An 18496-nucleotide genomic window follows, 5' to 3' on the forward strand; every position below is an offset into this window, starting at 1 on the left:
TGGGACCCCCAAATCCCCTAGGGAAGGTCATGGTAAGTTACCCATAGAGAATCCTGGAGGGCTGTTTTATCACCCAAACCACTGGCCTGTCCCCTTTCAGCCTTCTGCAGGAGGTCAGGGGGCCAAGGGCAGGATGTCTTGTCCTGCTGCCAGGGGACAGTGTGGGTGTGACTGTCCAGGCAGAGATGAGTCACCCTCCATGTCTAGCGGCCCGTCCCCCACACCTACTTTTAGCTCAAGTGTGGCCAAGAAGAGGTGATTCCTCACCTAGAACACACGGGCCACAAACACCACCTTTGAAAATGGAAACAAAAATAACTCACTCAAAGCTAGGCTCAGCCCTTCTTTAGACTGTGGCTTCCAGGCTAAGTCAGGAAGATCCCAGTTACTCAATGCTGGGTCCCAGGGTGGCCACGGCTTTAAGCCCACAACACGCTCTCTGCCTTCTCAGACAGAGCTGATGCTACAGTAGAACAACTGCACTCCAGGTTGTCTCGTAACACGCAAGGCTGAGCATCAAGCCAGGTGCCAGGTGGGCTCAGGGGATGTGACGATGTCCCGCCTCCCAAGTAACACTCATCTGTGTTATGAATAACAGCAGCCCTCAAGATGCCAGGATTTTCCTCAGTCGTGTTGGGCCTGGATCAGTTGTTGAGTGGCTTTGTAGCCCTAACCCGTGACATTCTGGAAGCAGATGATAAAAAGAAACCAAACATTTTCTCTACTTAACCTAAAGTGGGAAAGCCACAGACAGCAGACGGAGACACACATGGGGGAAATGTGCAGTGGTCCAGGGCTCCTCACCAAGCTCTTGATTTCAGAACAAAAAAAGCCTGTGGGATGTATTGCCGTCCCAATCAAATGAGCATGTTTGGTGGTTCCGTGACCTTGATGTTCTCCAGGAAAGCCAGGCTCAGGTTTCTCAGAGTCCGCACCCTGGGTCTGTGTCTGACACCTCGTCGTGGGTCTCACCCCTCGCCAGCTGTCACTGCACATTTTATTTCTGCGTTACCCTCCACTAGAATGTGAGTCCTGTGCGTGTTGTTCACTGTTTATCCCCAGGGACAGGGACAGTTTCTGGCACTCAGATCAACCTTATTGGGGGAAAAAAAGTGGAAATTGGAAGGAAAAGAGCAATGAATGGGATCTTTCCCACACCTACACCTACATCCCAGCTGTGGTGTTCAAAACGCCCAAAGTGCTTTTTAGTTTTTTGAAATTGGTGCTAAAACCTGGGATTAAACACTTTCTGATGCCAGACCTTTGGATTCAAATGCATCAGGGATATAGCCCTCTTTTCAGGAATATGCACAAAACAAAGAAGTCATGACCCTGGAAAGAAGGTGCAGGTAGTCACAGGGTGACGTCATCCTGCAGCGAAAGTGAAGCGTGATGCCTTATACAACATGGATGAATGTCAGTGACTGTGCTGAGATAAAAAACAAAAAGAAAAGCTCCCAAAGACCACACGTGATCTCCTTTTTTTTTTTTTTTCCTTTTTGTCTTTTTTCGTGACTGGCAACGGATCGCAACCCTTGGTGTTGCGCCCGCACCTCGCTCAGCCAGTGAGCGGCCGGTCTGTATGTGGGATCCGAACCCTCGGCGGGAGTGCCGCCGCGCTCCCAAGCGGCGCACTGTAGCAGTGTGCCACCGGGCCGGCCCAGTGATCTCCTTTTCATAAAGCACAAAACCAAGTAAAACTAAATACTGTGATGTTTAGCATATATGTATGACAAAAGGTAGGGATTAGCCCCAAGTTCTGCAGATACTTCTCCAAGGAGGAGGCAGGGACACAGAAAAGGGAACTAGTGTGCAGATGTAAGATGGTTTTGGGTTTGGCTGGTGGGCTCACAGTTGGTCATTCTATTGTCTATGAAATATGCATGCCATGTTTTGAATGTCCCCTTAAAAACTCATGTGGGGGCCGGCCCGGTGGCGCACTGCTACAGTGCGCCGCTTGGGAGTGCAGCGGCTCTCCCGCCGAGGGTTCGGTTCCCGCTCACTGGCTGAGCGAGGTGCGGGTGCAACACCGAGGGTTGCGATCCGTTGCCGGTCACGAAGAAAGACAAAAAGGGAAAAAAAAAAAAAACTCATGTGGAAGCTTAATTCCCAGTGTGGCAGTGTTGAGAGGTGGGGCCTTTAGGAGGTGATTGTAAGGACTCTGTGCCCTGATGAATGGGTAATGCACTCATGGATGGATGGGTCATCACAGGAGTGGAACTGCTGGCTTTATAAGAAAAAAAGACCTGAGCTGGCACATGAACATGTTCGTGCCCCCTCAGTATGTGGAGCTCTGTGCCACGTCAGGATTCTGCAAAGAGTCCCCACCAGCAAGAAGGCCCTCACCAGATGCACCCCCTTGACCTTGGACTTCCCAGACTCCAAAACTGTAAGAAATAAATTTGTTTTTTAAATTGCCCAGTTTCAGGACTTTGTGATAAGCAACAGAAAAGTAAGACATAAAATAAATAAGGCCAATGAATGGAGCAAGGCCAATGAATGGAGCCATGATACCAATGTATCGTGGCCAAATAAGATTGATCCAGCTCAAGGTATGAAGTGCAAGGAAGGAAGGAAGAAAGGAAGGAAGGGAAGGAGGGAGGGAGAGGAGGAAGACAGGCGTGTATGATACCAATGTATCGTGACCAAATAAGATTGATCCAGCTCAAGGTATGAGGTCCAAGGAAGGAAGGAAGAAAGGAAGGAAGGGAAGGAGGGAGGGAGAGGAGGAAGACAGGCGTGCTCAGGAACTGTCCCAGTCCAGGGGTCAGCAAACTACGGCCGAGGGCCAAATGCAGCCCACCACCTGTCTTTGTAAACTGTCTTTTGGAACTCGGCCAGGCCCATTCATTTGTGCTACCAGTGGTGCTCTGAGCTAAGCAGCAGAGTTGAGGCACTGCCACAGAGACTGTATGTCCGGCAAAGACTAAAATTTTTATCTGGCTCTTTGCAGAAAAAGTTTATCAAGCCCCTGTCCCAGTTCCTGAGTCTGCAATTGGCAGAAAAAACTCCCCAGTGTGGGGTCTCCATGGCTGCCGTGGCTGCTAGGGCAGAGGGGTAAAGCTAGTGGGTAGGAAACTGACCAGAACCCCCAAGCCCCCCCACCACTGCCAGCCCCAGAGAGAGTCACCCAGCAAGGCCAGGATGGCCTTCCTTCTCTCTGTCTCTCAAATTAAAGTTATAAGAATGTTATCAAGTAGTGTACTATTAAATGATGTGGGTTCTGTCACTTAGACTAAGGGGTTTTAATTCAATCCCTCTGCAAATATCTCAGCCAGCGCTAAGCAACAAATGATGGATCTTTTGAAACTGTGCCCATCTGACCTTGGATGCCCCTGAAAGTCCAGTTTTATTCGGCTAAAACATCTGTCGTGTTTAATTGAACTGGAGTTTCCATCTGAGTCAGTGACCCGTGAAAACAGACTTAGCTCTGGGAGACACACGTGTGGTATGCGGACAAGGCCCGCCGACTGCATCCCACACGGGTTCCTGTTTTTGTGGGAAGGAGTGTTCCCCAAGGGGACTTGGTTTTAAAGGGAAGACTAGGGACTGAATTCCTGCAGGGGAACTGGCCCTGCAGGATGGTCTAACGTTCCAGAGGCCTGCTGGCTTCTGAGGGGACGACGCACACACAGAGCTCAGACTCTGCACAGGCGTCAGCAGTAATGCATTTATCATGGTGGGACTCGCCTTTAACACACGCTCTGAAACTCCTGCAAGCGCTTCCTGGCTTCATCAAGAAACTTCTGGTGCAGCTTGTTCTGCTCCAGGATCTGCTGTTGAAGGTCATGAATCCTCTGACTGTGCTTCTCGACGTCTTCGAAGTCGAGGACGTCGGTGCCCGGCGGGGAGGCAGCCCGGAGCGCGTGCACTCTTTGCCTTTCCTGGTCTCTAACGGGGTAAGACTTCATGTGGGCCAGACGCGCCCTTCTGCGTTCCCTTCTCTCTTCCTCCAGCTCAGCCTTGTAGTGGATCTCCAAGCTCATGTTGGGGTGTTCAGTTTGTTCAAGCAATTCCAGCTGCTCTCGTCTCCTCTGCTCCTTCTCCGTCTTTCGCTTCTGCCTGGAGGCCGTCAAGCCAGCTCTGTCCCCCGGTGCTTGCAGGTGCAGCTGAACTGAGCCCTCCTGCAGGGCGGCCAGTGGGGGGGGCTCTTGTGTGGATCCTGTGCCCCCCGAGAGCGAGTCCTCTTCACTGATAAATACTCCTGTCTTGGGAGATGATGCTTGACTTCCATCCTTAAACACGGCCTTGTTCATCTGGTGGTATTTTTGGTTCTCCATCTTGCCTAGAAACTTTTGCAAGCTGGTTTTGGACGACGTCTGGTGGGGCTGCAGCTCTGCAGGGCCCCTGGACTCCGTGGCGGGCATCCCTTCCCTATCTCCCGCTCTCTCCTCTCTCGGGGTCTCTCCACTTTGTTCCTGCAGTTCCGATGGGGCCTGTTCTTCATCGGGGTTCTGGTCCTCCCCGGGCCTTGACTCAAGGTGCAAACTCAGGTGTTTTTTCAGCTTTCTGTTTATATTAAACAACTCTTCAAAGGCAAATTCAAGCTCTTTCTGCCACTCGGTCTTGTCCCTGTGCTTGCACTGAGACACCTGGGGCACAGAGCCCCTTCCGTGGGTGAAGCCAACTGGCCACAGCTGTTCTAGGTCTTTCCATATGCCCTCGACACTTGGATCCTGAGAGCTGTTTTTCAAGCCTTGAATAAAACAAACCTTCCCCTTTCGCAGCTGCCTCCTCCCCTCCTGGGCTTTCTGTTTTTCCTTGATTCCCCCTGCAAAGGCCAAGAGTGGGTTTAGCTTCTCTAGGTCCATCCCTCTGCTCACCCAAGGGTCAACGGGATGGCGGCCACCACCGGTCCTGGTTGAGGGTGCCCGTTTTCCTTGACTCCTCTCGGGGGGTCTCGGGGGAGGGTGAGTCAGGCCCGTGGCTTTCAAAGCTCCCTGCTTCTCTGAGCCCACGGCTCTCTTCTGGGACTTGGACGGCCAGGCTGATCTGACCGGCTCTTCCATGTGGCCCCTCTTCTCTTCTCTGCTGGCTGCTCTGTGCTTCTCCTTGGCTCTCGGGGGTCTTGCAGCTCCTCTCTGGACAGGCTCCTCTGAGTCAGGTTCGTTTTCCACTGCCTGTCCTCCTCCCCCTCCACCTGACAGATGTGCTAACGGCCTCTCCGGGTCTCTGACTTGCTGGTGTTGGGCTTCTGGCCACTCTTGCCTCAACTCCTTGGCTACATGCTGGAGGGGCTGGCTTTTCCACTGCTGGACGTCTGGTCTTTTCTGCAGAGTGACATCTCCTTTTTCTCTGGCTTGTAGTAATTTGTGCTTTTGCCTCAAAAGTAAGGCTTCGTCATCAGGACTGGAACTCCGCCGAGTGGCTCTCTCCACGTTTCTTCTCATTTCTGAGAGCTCTGCACACACAGCTTCCACGGGAAGGCGGTTGGAGCCCAGAGCAGAGGGTTCAAGGGGCCCCAGGCCTGAAGAGCCACAGGTGCCAGGACTGTCCCACAGCAAACCTACAAGGACAGGAGGCCACACGCCGCTTCCTGGAGCGTTCCAAGGAGAGTGAGCGAGCCCCTGGAGACAAGTGCACATGGGAATCTCAATGTGGGGACAGACCCTAAAACGTGCCCTCCAGATCACTCCCTGACCCCTGCCCACCAGGGCCCACGCCCTGCCTCCCAATTCTGATTCCCATGCCTTTGACAACAGCCTGCAGGGAAATTGTTCTCAAGGGGATGTGGTTTTGCTTTCCCGGGGACATTTGGCAACGTCTGGAGATGTTTCCTGGTGTCACAGGTAGAAGGAATAGGTGCTGCTACTACTGGCCTGTGGGTGGGGGGAGGCCAGGATGCTGCTAAACATCCTATAATGCACATGACGGCCACCCGTGACAGAGAATGATCAGCACACATGTCAACAGCGCTGAGTCTGAGAACCCCTCCCAAGGAGGCACATATTAGGACTCAGGAGGTGCGAGGGTGCAAACGGCAGCTCTGGAAACAAATATTAGGATGAGCAAGGAGGAAGTAGAGGAGGGAGTCCAGCCCTCTGGAGGAAGAGCTGCTTATAAATGAAAGGAGAAAAGGGTGAAGGGAGGGGCCTGCTCAGCAGGTGTGTGCGCAGGTGTGTGCGCAGGCGTGTGCAGGTGTGTTCGTATGTGCAGGTGTGTGCATGTTTGATACTTGAATCCAATACAAACCAAACAGAGAGGAAGATAAGCTGGTATCACCTCTCTTTTGATGATTCCCAACTCTCTTCTTGTGTAATTATCAGAGGAGGACACTTTGGGGTCTCTTTGGCATCAGGAAGGGACCCGTGCTTTGTCAGACCTTCCTAGGCAAGGAGGGATGTTTACACCGAGAGTATGGCGTCACGTCTGTGGCCACTTGTAGCTGATGCCAGAAACAGCCAGACTTGTGAGAGAAAGGAGCTGCTTCCTGGACAGCTGCAGTCAACATGAAGCCCCTCAAGTACCCTGTCTCTTCTTTCATTTTAGTCTGTGTGGAACCAGGCTAAGCAATTTGAGCCAAAAGTCGTCAGAAAACAATACCGTGTCTATATTACAGCCAACAGTAACCGTGCAGGCTGTCCTCTGAGCACCCGACACATATTAGTTCATCTTTTTTGCAGTAATCCTGCAAGGTAAGGAGCTATTATCGCCCCTGGTTCACAGGTGGGGAAACTGAGGCAGAGACAGATTAAGACACTTGACCTGGATCACATAGCTGGCAAGTGGCAGAGAAAGGCTCTCTGCTGCTCGAGGAGATGACAGTGCCTCGGCTGGTTACACTGCCATGGGCTTTGACTTGTATCTTCTGGTGGGAGGTCCTTGCACCTCTGGGTAAACCAGATTATGCACTTAGACTCATACACTTAAAACAGTGGTTAATACTCTACCAGTCTGCCAACCACCACAAAGAGCAAGAGCGGGGAGGGAGAGAGAGGAAGCTGGGGCATTAAATGCAGTGATTGAGATTTTCAACAAAGGCATCACAGCAATTCAATGCGGAAAGAATAGTTTCTTTCTTTTCAACAAATGGTGCTGGGACAGTTGGATATCCAACATGCAAAAAAGAGGAATTTACACCCTTACCTCCCACCACATGTAGCAATTAACTCACAATGGATAACAGACCTCCATGTAAGGTCTAAAACTATAGATGCTTAGAAGGAAACACAGGTGTATATTCATGACATCGGGTTAGGCAAAAATGTCTTAGATACAACACCAAAAAGCACAAGCAAGAAAAGAAGAAATTGATAAATGGGATGGCATCAAAATCAAAAAGCTTCGTGCTTCAAAAGACACTATTAATAAAGGGAAAGAAAAAAATGGAACAGGCTGGCGGTAAGTATTTGCAAGTCACATATCCAGCAAAAGACTTGAACCCAGAATATATAAACAACTCTCACAACTCAGTAAGACGACAAATATTCCAATTAAAAAATAGGTCAAAGATTTAAATAGACATTTCACCAAGAAGATAGACATATATCTAACGCAGCACATACAAACACGATCACCAGCAAGAGTCATTAGGAAAACGCACATTGAAGCTACCATGAGACACCACTTCGCAGACACTAGGATGGCTGGAATTAAAAAGACAGTAACAAGTGTCGGCAAGAACTGGAACCTCTTACACTGCTGGCAGGAACGTAAAATGGTGCAGCCACATGACCCAGCAATTCCACTCCTAGGTCTATTCCCAAGAGAAGTGAATGCAGAAAGAAATGGCAGCTCAGAGAGGTTAAATAACCTCACTGGGAGGAGTTGGTTTCAATCTGGGTCTCAGATGCCTAAGACTGAGCTTTTCCCAGAACTGGGAATGGCCACAGAAGTGTCCAAACAGGTGGGGAGGGGTCTGGGCCACTGGGAATGTCCCATTGTCTTAGAAGACACTTGGAGAGAATGGGGCTAAGCACACCCCAAGATCCAAAGTCTATTTCTGTGTCTGGAGCCACTGGCTGACAGCCTTGCACAAGCCTCTCCCACTAGCTCGGGGACCTCATTACACCTGTGCCATGCCCACTGGGGTGGACACCCCAATGCCACAGACTTGTTTTTCCTAGAGACATGTGCATGGATAAAAACTTAAACACTCGGCAGAGATCATTGAGATAAAGTCCAGAAAATCATAGCCAGCTCCACAGCTCAGCAGTTGACTCCCCGCCCAACAACCATCAGCTGCACCCCTGCCGTCCACCACATCCCTGTTCCCCCACACTCTCACCTCTGAGCCCTTCCCTGCCTGCAGAGGACAGGGCTCACTTGGACTCATGGTAGTACTAGCAGGGAAGGGAACTAAAGCCTTGCCAAGCCTGAGGTGACCAGGGATGAACACTTGTCCATCTGTCCACCTGCTGAACAGACCCGGATGCCCACCTCTACCTGTGATGTCCACCCTACCCCCAGGTGTCCCAGGCTCTCCCCAAACCTGCAAGACAGGTTGCCCATGACCTTGGTAGAAACACTTGCCAAAGACAAGGACAGTCACCCCTCTCGGAGACACCAGCCTTCCTGTTTGCTAGGCAGAAAGTTCTGGACTGGGCGGGGGTCCCAGTGCTCCTCTGTCCCTCTCACACTCCCATGCCCTTCATGTCCTCCCCTCAGGTGCAGACCCTCCCTATGGCAGCTGCACTCGGAGGAGGGTGGCACCAGAGCTTGGGCAAAACTGCGTGGACACTGGGCCCATCCTCCTGTCTCACCCTCTGTGACCAAGCACCTGGAGCCAGCCTGCAGCGGCCACGCCCAGGAGGCAGCTCAGACAGCCTCCCAGCAAGGGCAGACCCCCTGCCGAGAGGGGCCCTTGGCCCAGCAGCAGGGCCTGCAGGCAGTCCTCACCCCCCACAGGAGACGCCACGGTGTCTGAGGAGCCCGGTGGAGTCAGGAATAACAAGCGTCACCATTGGAGGCTTAGAAGGTGCCCAGAACAAGGGTTGTGCGATCAGATGGGCTGGGTCCCCAGTCAGGTATTGCATCCTGCAGTTAACCTGTGTGACCTCTGTCCCCCTCATCTGCCCACTCCAGTCCACTGAGGCATGATGGGGTACAAACAGCGTACACGCCAGTGCAGGACCCGCCACATGCTGGTCCTTGGGCAGGTGAATCTTGGAGCCTCGGAGTGGGCCTCTTAGATGCTGACCTGCCCACCCTGGTTCCTGTGACAAAGACTCAGGCCCTCCAATGGTGGGGGTCGGTCGCAATGACGCTGCCAGGTGACCCCACGCATCACGATTGCCTGGGTTGAGTACACCTGCCACAGCTGGCCATCAGCATGAACTACACCTTGTTCACATGGACACCCAAGTCATCAGCGCAGCTGAGGGGAATGCGCCACACCCGGACACAGGTGCACGCCAGCAAGCCTGACCTCTCAAGGACGATGGCAGCCCCTGATGCTGCCCCTCCCCCTCCTCACATCATGAAGGGACCCTGACGAGGCGGTGGCCACCTTATCTCCCACTCGGGCTGGGACAGTCTCCACACACCGCATTGTTGGCTGGAATCCACCACAACATGACCCAAGGGGTGACTGGAGCCCCTGGGACTGCGCGGCTTTGTAGATATTTAACCAAATGAGGCAATGTGTATGAAGAAAACAGGGTCAGATGGAGCTGCCATGTGGACAAGATGCTGATAACCACTCAGGCTTGACTGACGGTTGTGCGACTCCAGCACCTGCGTCGTTTCATGCTATGTCACCAGGGAGGTGAGGCCCATTCCTATCCCTGCTTTCTGACGTGGAAACTGAGACTCAGAGAGGTTAGGTAACTTGTCTAAGGCCACACAGCTCAGGAGCAGTGCAGCAAGAATTCAAATGCAAGCAGGCAGAGTCCTGGTCCCAGGCACCTGACGTGCCGCCGAGGGAGGTCGCAGCAGACTCGGTCCTGTGCTGTGCTCATCCTGTGTGTGGCCCTACTCTGAGAGATGCTAAGGCCCGAGCCAGGCCTTCGTGCTTTCCGCGTACAGTTACCTGGGACACCACGGTCAAACAGGCCACCCTCCCCCTTTCTGTTCCTCAACACACATCTGAAGGCAAGAGCTAGCACCGAGCTTCTCGAGTCTTGTTAAGAGTCAGCTCTATTTCAGTTGGTTTGGTTCACGGGGACCCTGGCTAAGGAGCATATTCCAGACTCGTGGTAGGTATTACCTTCCGGAGTGTCATTAAACCAACCTCCAGGTGCGCTCTATTCGCTGAAGTTTTAAATGTTTTGTGCAGTATCTGGCAAATGCCTGGGACAACCAAGTGCCATGAAGTGCGTGATGATGAGGACACCGTAACTTGCGAGGGGATGAAGGACATGCCAAGGAGTAACAGAGCATACTGTCACCTCGGTCACAGCCTAGCCAAAAGGGAGGAACTGTTAGATAAATGTTACGGGAGGCCGTTGTTCTGGACTAAGTTCCTGCACTAGGCTCCATCAGCCCAGACTAAAAAATCAAAACGGAACGGATAAGAGCCAATCTACAAAGTCAGGAGAAAGAGACAACAGCCAAGTTCCAGAAGAGGCTGGTTTGAATCTTCGAGAGGCATGATACTGACGTTCCCTCTGCTTTAACCCTTACACGAAAGAGAGACGGCCCGACGTCACCCGATGTTAACTGATCAGTTAGTTTCCTGTTGTTCTGTCTCCTGTCCCCACCTCACCAGGAAAGTAATGGAGTGACCGATCCGCTTTCTTTTCTTCCCTCCTGCTCTCTCCAGCCTTTCTGTCTCTAAAGCCTTTGCTATTTGTAACAGACTTTGGAGCGCTTCTCTGACTCTGTGGCTGGTGTTTCCTGGGTCAATCTCACAGTTGGCTCCCAATAAACTTTACAAAATTAAAAAAAAAAAATAACCGTAAATAAAAGTCAGGTTCTGATTCAGCAAGTCTGGAGTGGGGCTGAACGTCCGCATTTCTTAGGAGCTGGCAGGGGACACCCATGCTGCTGGAACACGCCACACTTTGAGGCCCTAGCTTTGTGTCTCTACAAACAGTAGTTGAGTCCCAACCAGCTCTTACCTGAGCCCCCTAGAAGCCCCTGATCAGCCCGTGTCATCCCCCACCTCCTGCCTGCACCCCTCCTGTCCCACACACCACAGCTACAGCCACCATCTAACTCAGCCAGCCTGTGAGACTTTTTGGCATTCAGCTACGGTTCCCTACTGCCTGCGACAGCAACTCTCCAAATGCAGCCCACAGGCCACCTGCATCACAATCACCTGAACTGCAGGGAAAGTACAGATTCCTGGGCCCCACCCCTGTCAACCCCCTCCCCCATCCGACCCACATCTCACAGCCCAGGCCGGTTCCCCCTCCCCTGAGGAGGCCCCCAACCTCCAAAGCAACAAATAGAACACTTCCCTTTCTCTGAAATCTGTGCGCTTGTGTGTGGCCTGGGCTGCCAGTCAAAGTACAGATTCCGGGGCTCTGCCCCAGACTGACCCTATTCCAGCCTCTGCAGGGACAGGCCCAGGATGTGCTCAGTTCCCGAACTTCCCTGACCTGGGCCACACAGTTGAACACTTTTTCTTCATATAAAAATAGCTATAGAAGGGCTCTCACTAGCTGGCATTGGCCAGAGAGAGAACATTTCCATATAATTAAAGCTCAGTCTTTCATATGCAAAGTTGGACATTTCTCGTTTTCAGAGAGTACACAGAATACATATAATTTGACCTCTTTTTTGGGGGAAAGCTCTGGATTGTCTTTACGATGATAATACAGGAAATCTTTCAAGGGCTCTTAAGATATATAGAACAGCATTCGCCTAAACTAAATGATCCCAGAAAGTAATTTGGGGTTTTTAAGTTGACTTGTTACAGCTTTCTGTGTCCTCCTCCCTGGTCTGCATGTCTGGCGGCAGCCTGCTCTTCTAAACTGCCATAGATTGGCAGCCACACAAAAGAGCTTGTTAAAATCGTGTCTAAAGTCAAAGTAAACAGAGTCAGTGACAGGCTCTTCCATGAGTCAAGTACCTGAGCTTTCCCATCTAAGCTCACCGAGGCTAAGAGGCAGACCCCACCGGACACTGGTTATCCGCAGGGGAGATGGAAAATTAACTCCAGCTGGAGATTTCTAACAGCTGACGTACCTGGCCAAATCTAACAAGACAAAATGTAATGGAGGGACACATCTAAAACTCACAGGTGGCTCCCTGAATCCAACTATGTAAGTATGAAGTGGGAGAATGCAGTGAAGCAGGACACCAAAGGGCGTTTGCTTGCTCCAAGCCAAGAATCACAGAGCCACGAGGCCACCAAAAGAGCCACACGGCCACCAAAAGAGCCACGAGGCCACCAAAAGAGCCACTGTGACTTTTATCTGTGTTAACAGAAATACCTGTGCAGGCCAGACCTCACCTGGAGGTTCCAGGGCCCAGTGGGAAAGAGGCACACCAAGGTGCCAAGGACACCAACGGGCACTCCACAACATCCGAGGAGCACGCACCCCACTCCTACCCAATAGGACACCGTAGAGTCGACGAGACGGCCCACATGAAGCACTGAACGGTGCCTGGGCCACAGGAAGGTTCCATCAGTGCCCTGAGCACCGCGGAGATGCAAAGACAATGGCCAGTTCCATGCACAAGGCGCTGACAGGCAGACACGGGTCCGAATGTGTTTAAAAAGGTAAGATGCAGCTATGACCTGACAATGTCATGGGATTAAAGTTTTCAAAAAAACAAACTGTTGCAATGATTAGGAATAAGCCTCACAAGAAACGTACAAGGCCTTAATGAGAAGTACCACTTGAAGGAAGAACAGGAGAAAATCTCAGGAGCACAGAGACACAAGAGAGTGGTGGGAAGGGGAGAAGGGGCTGTAGCCTCAGAGCTCAGGAGAAGATGACAAAAACAGGTCATGGGAAGAAAGACCCTCAGCAGCCCAGAATGCTTGGGGGGGAGGGGTGTTTGCAGGGGAGAGAAAAGTCTAGAACCGTGTAGTGTGGTGGTGAAGAGTACTAACTAGCGGTGTGACCTGGGGCAAGTTGCTTAACTCTGGGTGCCTCAGTTTGCTCATCTGTGAAACGCGGATGGTGACGATACCAGCACCCATCTATAGAGATGTGTGCTCATCACAGTCAGAATCACCCAAATGCTTGGCAAGCTGTGTGGGCAAGAGGGGCGGTACTTACTGTGCGTGTCTCCAGATGACTGCGCCAGACCACCGAGGACACGTTACATGGAGGGAGAGATCGTCTGGGTGGAAGAAAGCACCTGTCTTGAAATCATGGGGCTGACTTTGTAGGTATTGAGACACCCATCACTGGAGGCATCCGAGCCAAGCCCAGATAAAACAAACATCAGAAACATATTTAACGCCATTTCTCCAAGTCCTGTCCCCTCAAAGTACACTCTGTGACACCAGGGCGCAACCCAGAGCTGTGGTTCTTGTCCACCTTCTGACTCTCAGCTAAGTTCCAGAATGACAGTTCCTAAAACCACTGGGTTGGGTTGTGCACTGGCTGTGTCGGGAATCACCTAGGGCAGGGGGTCTTGGTAGAAGAGTCCTGGCCAGGCCCCACAGCGAGTTTTTCACCCAAATCCTGGAGGTGGGGTTTGTGAACGTGTCTAATTGTCTCCCTATGCACAGCCAGGACTGGGATAGCCCTGGAAGCCTGAGAAGGCTGGGTGGCCGGCTCTGGGGAACAAACTCAGGTTCCTCACATCTGTTATTTCCTCCACCAGCTCCACAAAGACACACCCTGAAGCAGACTGATCTCCAAAGGGGATCTCTCCAAGGGCTCACTAAACACATCTTGACAATGCCAATAATCCGCTTTCCCTCCATCCCAGCCCAGGTCAGGGGTCCCTAACAGCAGCCGCTGTTATCGCTTCACGGCGACACCTGCCACTCCTCCAAACAAGTGTGCCATCCCTGGCCCAGTCCCACCAGATCCCAATGCCCACCCCCACCCTTCTGGATCAATCTCTGGAGAGCCCCAGGTGCAGGGACTTTCAAATTAGCCTCTAGACATGGGACCTGGAGACCCTTCTCGGCCTGCTTTCCAAGGCCCTCTTTGGGAGCCTCATCAAACAGCTGCACACAGAAAGAACCCCACCCTCACAACAAGAACGCCAGCCCTGAAGTGGTCCGCATGGGGTCTCGGGGGCCCACTGACCACAGCTGGCTGGAATCGCAGCTCCCCACCTCTACCAGCAGCCCGGTGTCTACCCCAGCTGGTGGACTATGGTAGGCCATTGCCATGGGAACAGCAGAGCCGCTGTGCTGTGACATCACGGCAGGGGTGAGGTCAGGGACAGTGAAGAGCCAGCCAGTGGTGAGCACACAGGTCAGGGACCAATCACAGAGATGTGGCACAGACAGCCAGGGTGATGCCCAGAGGAACAGCCCACATGAGGGCATCTGAAGGTCCCTTTCTGAGGAAGATCATGCAGTTTGAAAATGCCCATGGCCACAGCCACTGTGCAGAGGACAGAGGACGGAGGATGCGTCCTGACTGCCCCAGCTTGGCTGCAGAGAGACCTCCTCTTCTCCCTGAGCTGTCAGGAGGTTAAGGAGGTGCACTTCAAGGTCGGGGCTTCCTGACCACACTTGCCATCCCTTCTCCTGTAGGGACAGCATCTGTTCCAACACGGGGGGAAGAGAAATGTGCCCCCACTTCCAAAAGCTCTGGGATGCCACCATGGAGCCAAAAACTGACCAGAGGCGGAGGAAGAGAGAATCCTGGCCCAGTCCCCTCTGCCACCCACCTACCCACACAGAATGAGAACTCAGACACACTTGACCTTGCTTTTCGGGCTAAGGGCACCCTCCACAAATTTGACAATTGAGAAATGTAGCTTGGGGAACATGATTTTGGACCCAAGAAGTCAAAGCAGACAATTTTCTGGGTTTTGTTTCTTAAGAAAGTAACCAGCAGGAATTTGGCTGAGGTGTGGGAATCTCCGGGAGGAGTAAGACTCAGGAGAGCTGAACTTGGGACAAAAGCCTTTGTCTGGGCTGGAAGGGCCCTTGGAGAGGTCACCTGGTCCCTGACCCAATGTTCTCAGCCACAGTCTACCCCACACCGCCCCCATATTTTTGGTCCTTCCCTGCCCTTGTGATGGTTAATTTTAATGTGTCAACATGACTGGGCTAAGGGATGCCCAGATAGCTGTAAAACATTGTTTCTGGGTGAGGATGTTTCTGGAAGAAATTAGCATTTGAATCCGTAGACTGAAAAAAAAAGATCTGCCCTCCCCCACGTGGGCAGGCATCATCCCATCTGTTGAAGGCCCAGCTAGAACACAAAGGTGGAGGACAGGCGGATTCTCTCTCTGCTTGATCTAGGACGTCCATCTCCTGCCCTCGGACATCACAACGCCAGGTCCTCAGGCCTTCAGACTCTGACTGAATTCCACCACCAGATTTCCTGGTTCACCAGCTGGCAGATGGTGAGACTGATCTGCCTTCCTAAACACATGAGCCAATTCCCATAATAAATGCCATCTTATGTATCTATGTAGACCCTGTTGGTTCTGTTTCTCCGGAAAAACCTGACTAATACAGCCCTATAAATACAAAGTCTTGTGTGTCCTCTCCTTTCCCAGAGAATGTCCCCACGCCCTTTAGCCTCTCAGTGTGGTCTTGATGCCCACCCTCAAGCAAGCCGATAGTTCTAGGGAGGAGAAAAATAACACGGTGGCCCTCTCGGGCGGCTCCACTCCCAGTCCCACCCTCTCCGGCCATTTCTGGGCTTAAGACATTTCTCCCAAGCCTGGGCTCTCCTAACAGGGCCTTGGCAATTCCTAGAATGCAGGCCCCACCCTCTGGATTCATCCGCTCTGCTAAGTGGTCTGCACAGAATCCACCACTGGCATAAGACCACCCCAGCCTTATAAGAGCACCCCAGCCTCGAGGGTCTGGGCCCACACTCCTGTTGACTGCAATTAGACGGGGACTTCAGCACATGCTAACGTTAAAAATTACATGTACAATTCATTATACATGTTCATTATAGAAGAATTATAAAATATACACTTGCAAAAGAAAGTCTAATTTCCTCTCATGAGTCTGAATTTTTTACACATTAGTAAAAAAAAAAAATTCTACACCACTTGATGCCTGTGGAGCATCCAACACTGTGATTTACAATCCACTCCCGGCTGCTGCATTTATAGGGGTTCCTACCATTTGCCCAAGATAAATCAGACCGAGGTGAACATCCTGGTCACTAACTGCTTACACATGTCTTTAGTTACTTCCCTCAGAAAACCCCTAGATATGGAGCTGCCTGGTCAGAGGGAAGATTTACATTTAAAGCCCTTGATCGTTGCTGCCAAAATGCCCTTCCGAGCCTCTGAACTGCTCACGTTAAGATAGAACATACCTGCTGTCCAGTCCTTCCAAGGGCAACAGACTCTGGCCCAAAGGGACAGAGCAACAGCAAGTCCAAAGCTGTGAAGTCCGATCCTGTTTCCAGATCAGTCTCCTTGGATTCCTGGCACTGCCAGTCTGCTGGTGACCTTGGGCGAGCGACGGACCACCCCCCACCAAACAACCTCCTCCTTCGCAGAGTCCTCGTGACTAAGGAAAGAGCCGTGAAGGTCCTTCTGCCTTGAAAAGCCCTTGAGGACTGACTGTTTGTCTGGTGGTTTTATTCCTGCTCTCCAGAACTGGTCCACGGAAAGCAAAGACCGTCACAGATTTGTTCCTGCACCCCTGTCCTGAAGCCATCGGGGCTGAGGGGACGAGATGTCCTGGGGCTCTGCTCTAACTCCATTCCTCCTGACATCTCTGGTTTCTTCCTGGGCAGGGCCAGGCTGGCCCAATGCTGTCAGGGATGTCTGAGGATGGAAAGTTAAATGCTAGGAAGAGGGCCGCCCACAGAAGAGAAGATGCAGGACAGGGAGGCCAGGAGACAGCTGTGTGCGAGCACGTCCACCTAAGCCTTTGCCCAGAAAAAGCGGGGGGGCTGTGTGCCCTCGAAGCCCTGCCGCCACAGTGTCAACACACTCCTAAACAACCCACCATGAGCCTGAAGCCNAAGCCATCGGGGCTGAGGGGACGAGATGTCCTGGGGCTCTGCTCTAACTCCATTCCTCCTGGCATCTCTGGTTTCTTCCTGGGCAGGGCCAGGCTGGCCCAATGCTGTCAGGGATGTCTGAGGATGGAAAGTTAAATGCTAGGAAGAGGGCCGCCCACAGAAGAGAAGATGCAGGACAGGGAGGCCAGGAGACAGCTGTGTGCGAGCACGTCCACCTAAGCCTTTGCCCAGAAAAAGCAGGGGGGCTGTGTGCCCTCGAAGCCCTGCCGCCACAGTGTCAACACACTCCTAAACAACCCACCATGAGCCTGAAGCCCAATGACCCCCTAGGCCTTTCTTCCAATGACGTATCCATTGCCCTGTCGCTGAGGCACCCTGGACCCCACTGCCTGGCGTCAGCAGCCTGGCTGTGCTTGCAGCTAGACCCCCTGCAGCCGCAGACCCTCAGATAAACAGATGCCATCCTCCTAGTGTTGAAGAACCCAGTGGTGAGGAGCATCTTCCATGCCCTAGGGTCACTGTGAGGCTCAGATTTCACTGGGTTTCTGCAAACACTCTGGACACACAGCGTAACATTATTGTCACTTCATGTCCCCAAGCCTCCGTGGCACTCCTGGCTTTCTTCCAAATCATCCTATGTCGCAGGACCCAGCGAGGGCACGGTGGTCTAGGCAGGGTCATACAACCCTGCACAGTGAACCCTCAGCTAGATGCAGCAAACAGATCACGGTGCAGGAAAAAGGCAGAGTTTCTGCCTAGTGATGGGATCCGGCATGCTCATATTAGAAACATACTCGGCCCCCTTGGGTGATCTGGGCTGCGCTGCTCAGAAAATTTGTCCCCACTCCCTGAGCGCCTGATGCACACTGAGAAGAGAAGGGCTGCAGAAACGAGCTGGGGAGCAGGTGATGCCAGGCTGGCCATAAGCACGTCACAGGAGGAAGAGAAAACACGGCCAGCCGGCCGCGTGGACATAAGGGGAGGCTTCTTTCCCGTTCCACGCACGAGCCGTTCTTCTTAAAGAGCTCCTGGGACAGAGGCCACTGACAGCCACTGAGCCCCTGCAAGCTTTTGCGTACTTCACTCACTCATCAGAAGCGTGCTCTGCTCTGGCACCACCCTGAGAAGTTTGGTCTCGCTTTTACAGAAGGGGAAAGTGATGCTCAGAGAGGCACAGGCGTGGGACTCGGCACCAGTCCCATTTGGCTCCAAAGGCCAGGCCTTTCCTCCCAACACCTTTCTTTTTTTTTTTTTTTTAATCATTACACAATGTAAACATTTTCTGTGGCCCTTTACCGATTTCTCCCTAACACCCCTCCCCCTCCCCACCTCTGGTAGCCTCAGTTCTGTTCTCTCCTTTGGAAAGTCTGAGGAATTGTTGTGATTGCTGTATCTTTCTGCACTGCCCGCCCCCCGCCACCCCAGCTCCCTCTTATGAGTGAGGACATGCGGTATTTCTCTTTCTGTACCTGGCGTATTTCACCTGACGTAGTTTTCTCTAAGTTCATCCATATTGCTGCAAATAG

The 18496-nt window shown here is 52.3% G+C and overlaps 1 protein-coding gene across 1 annotated transcript; it reads right to left on the minus strand.

The window, feature by feature from the left end:
• Nucleotides 1–3656: 3656 nt before the first annotated feature.
• Nucleotides 3657–5390, minus strand: LOC103610137 (protein DDC8 homolog). Its single transcript, XM_008594363.1, has one exon. The coding sequence runs from the start codon at nucleotides 5388–5390 to the stop codon at nucleotides 3693–3695; it is 1698 nt and encodes a 565-aa protein (XP_008592585.1). The 3' UTR covers nucleotides 3657–3692.
• Nucleotides 5391–18496: the final 13106 nt, after the last annotated feature.

The sequence above is a fragment of the Galeopterus variegatus genome, unplaced genomic scaffold (genome assembly GCF_000696425.1).
Source record: "Galeopterus variegatus unplaced genomic scaffold, G_variegatus-3.0.2 Scaffold10649, whole genome shotgun sequence".
In the NCBI taxonomy this organism is placed as follows: domain Eukaryota; kingdom Metazoa; phylum Chordata; class Mammalia; order Dermoptera; family Cynocephalidae; genus Galeopterus; species Galeopterus variegatus.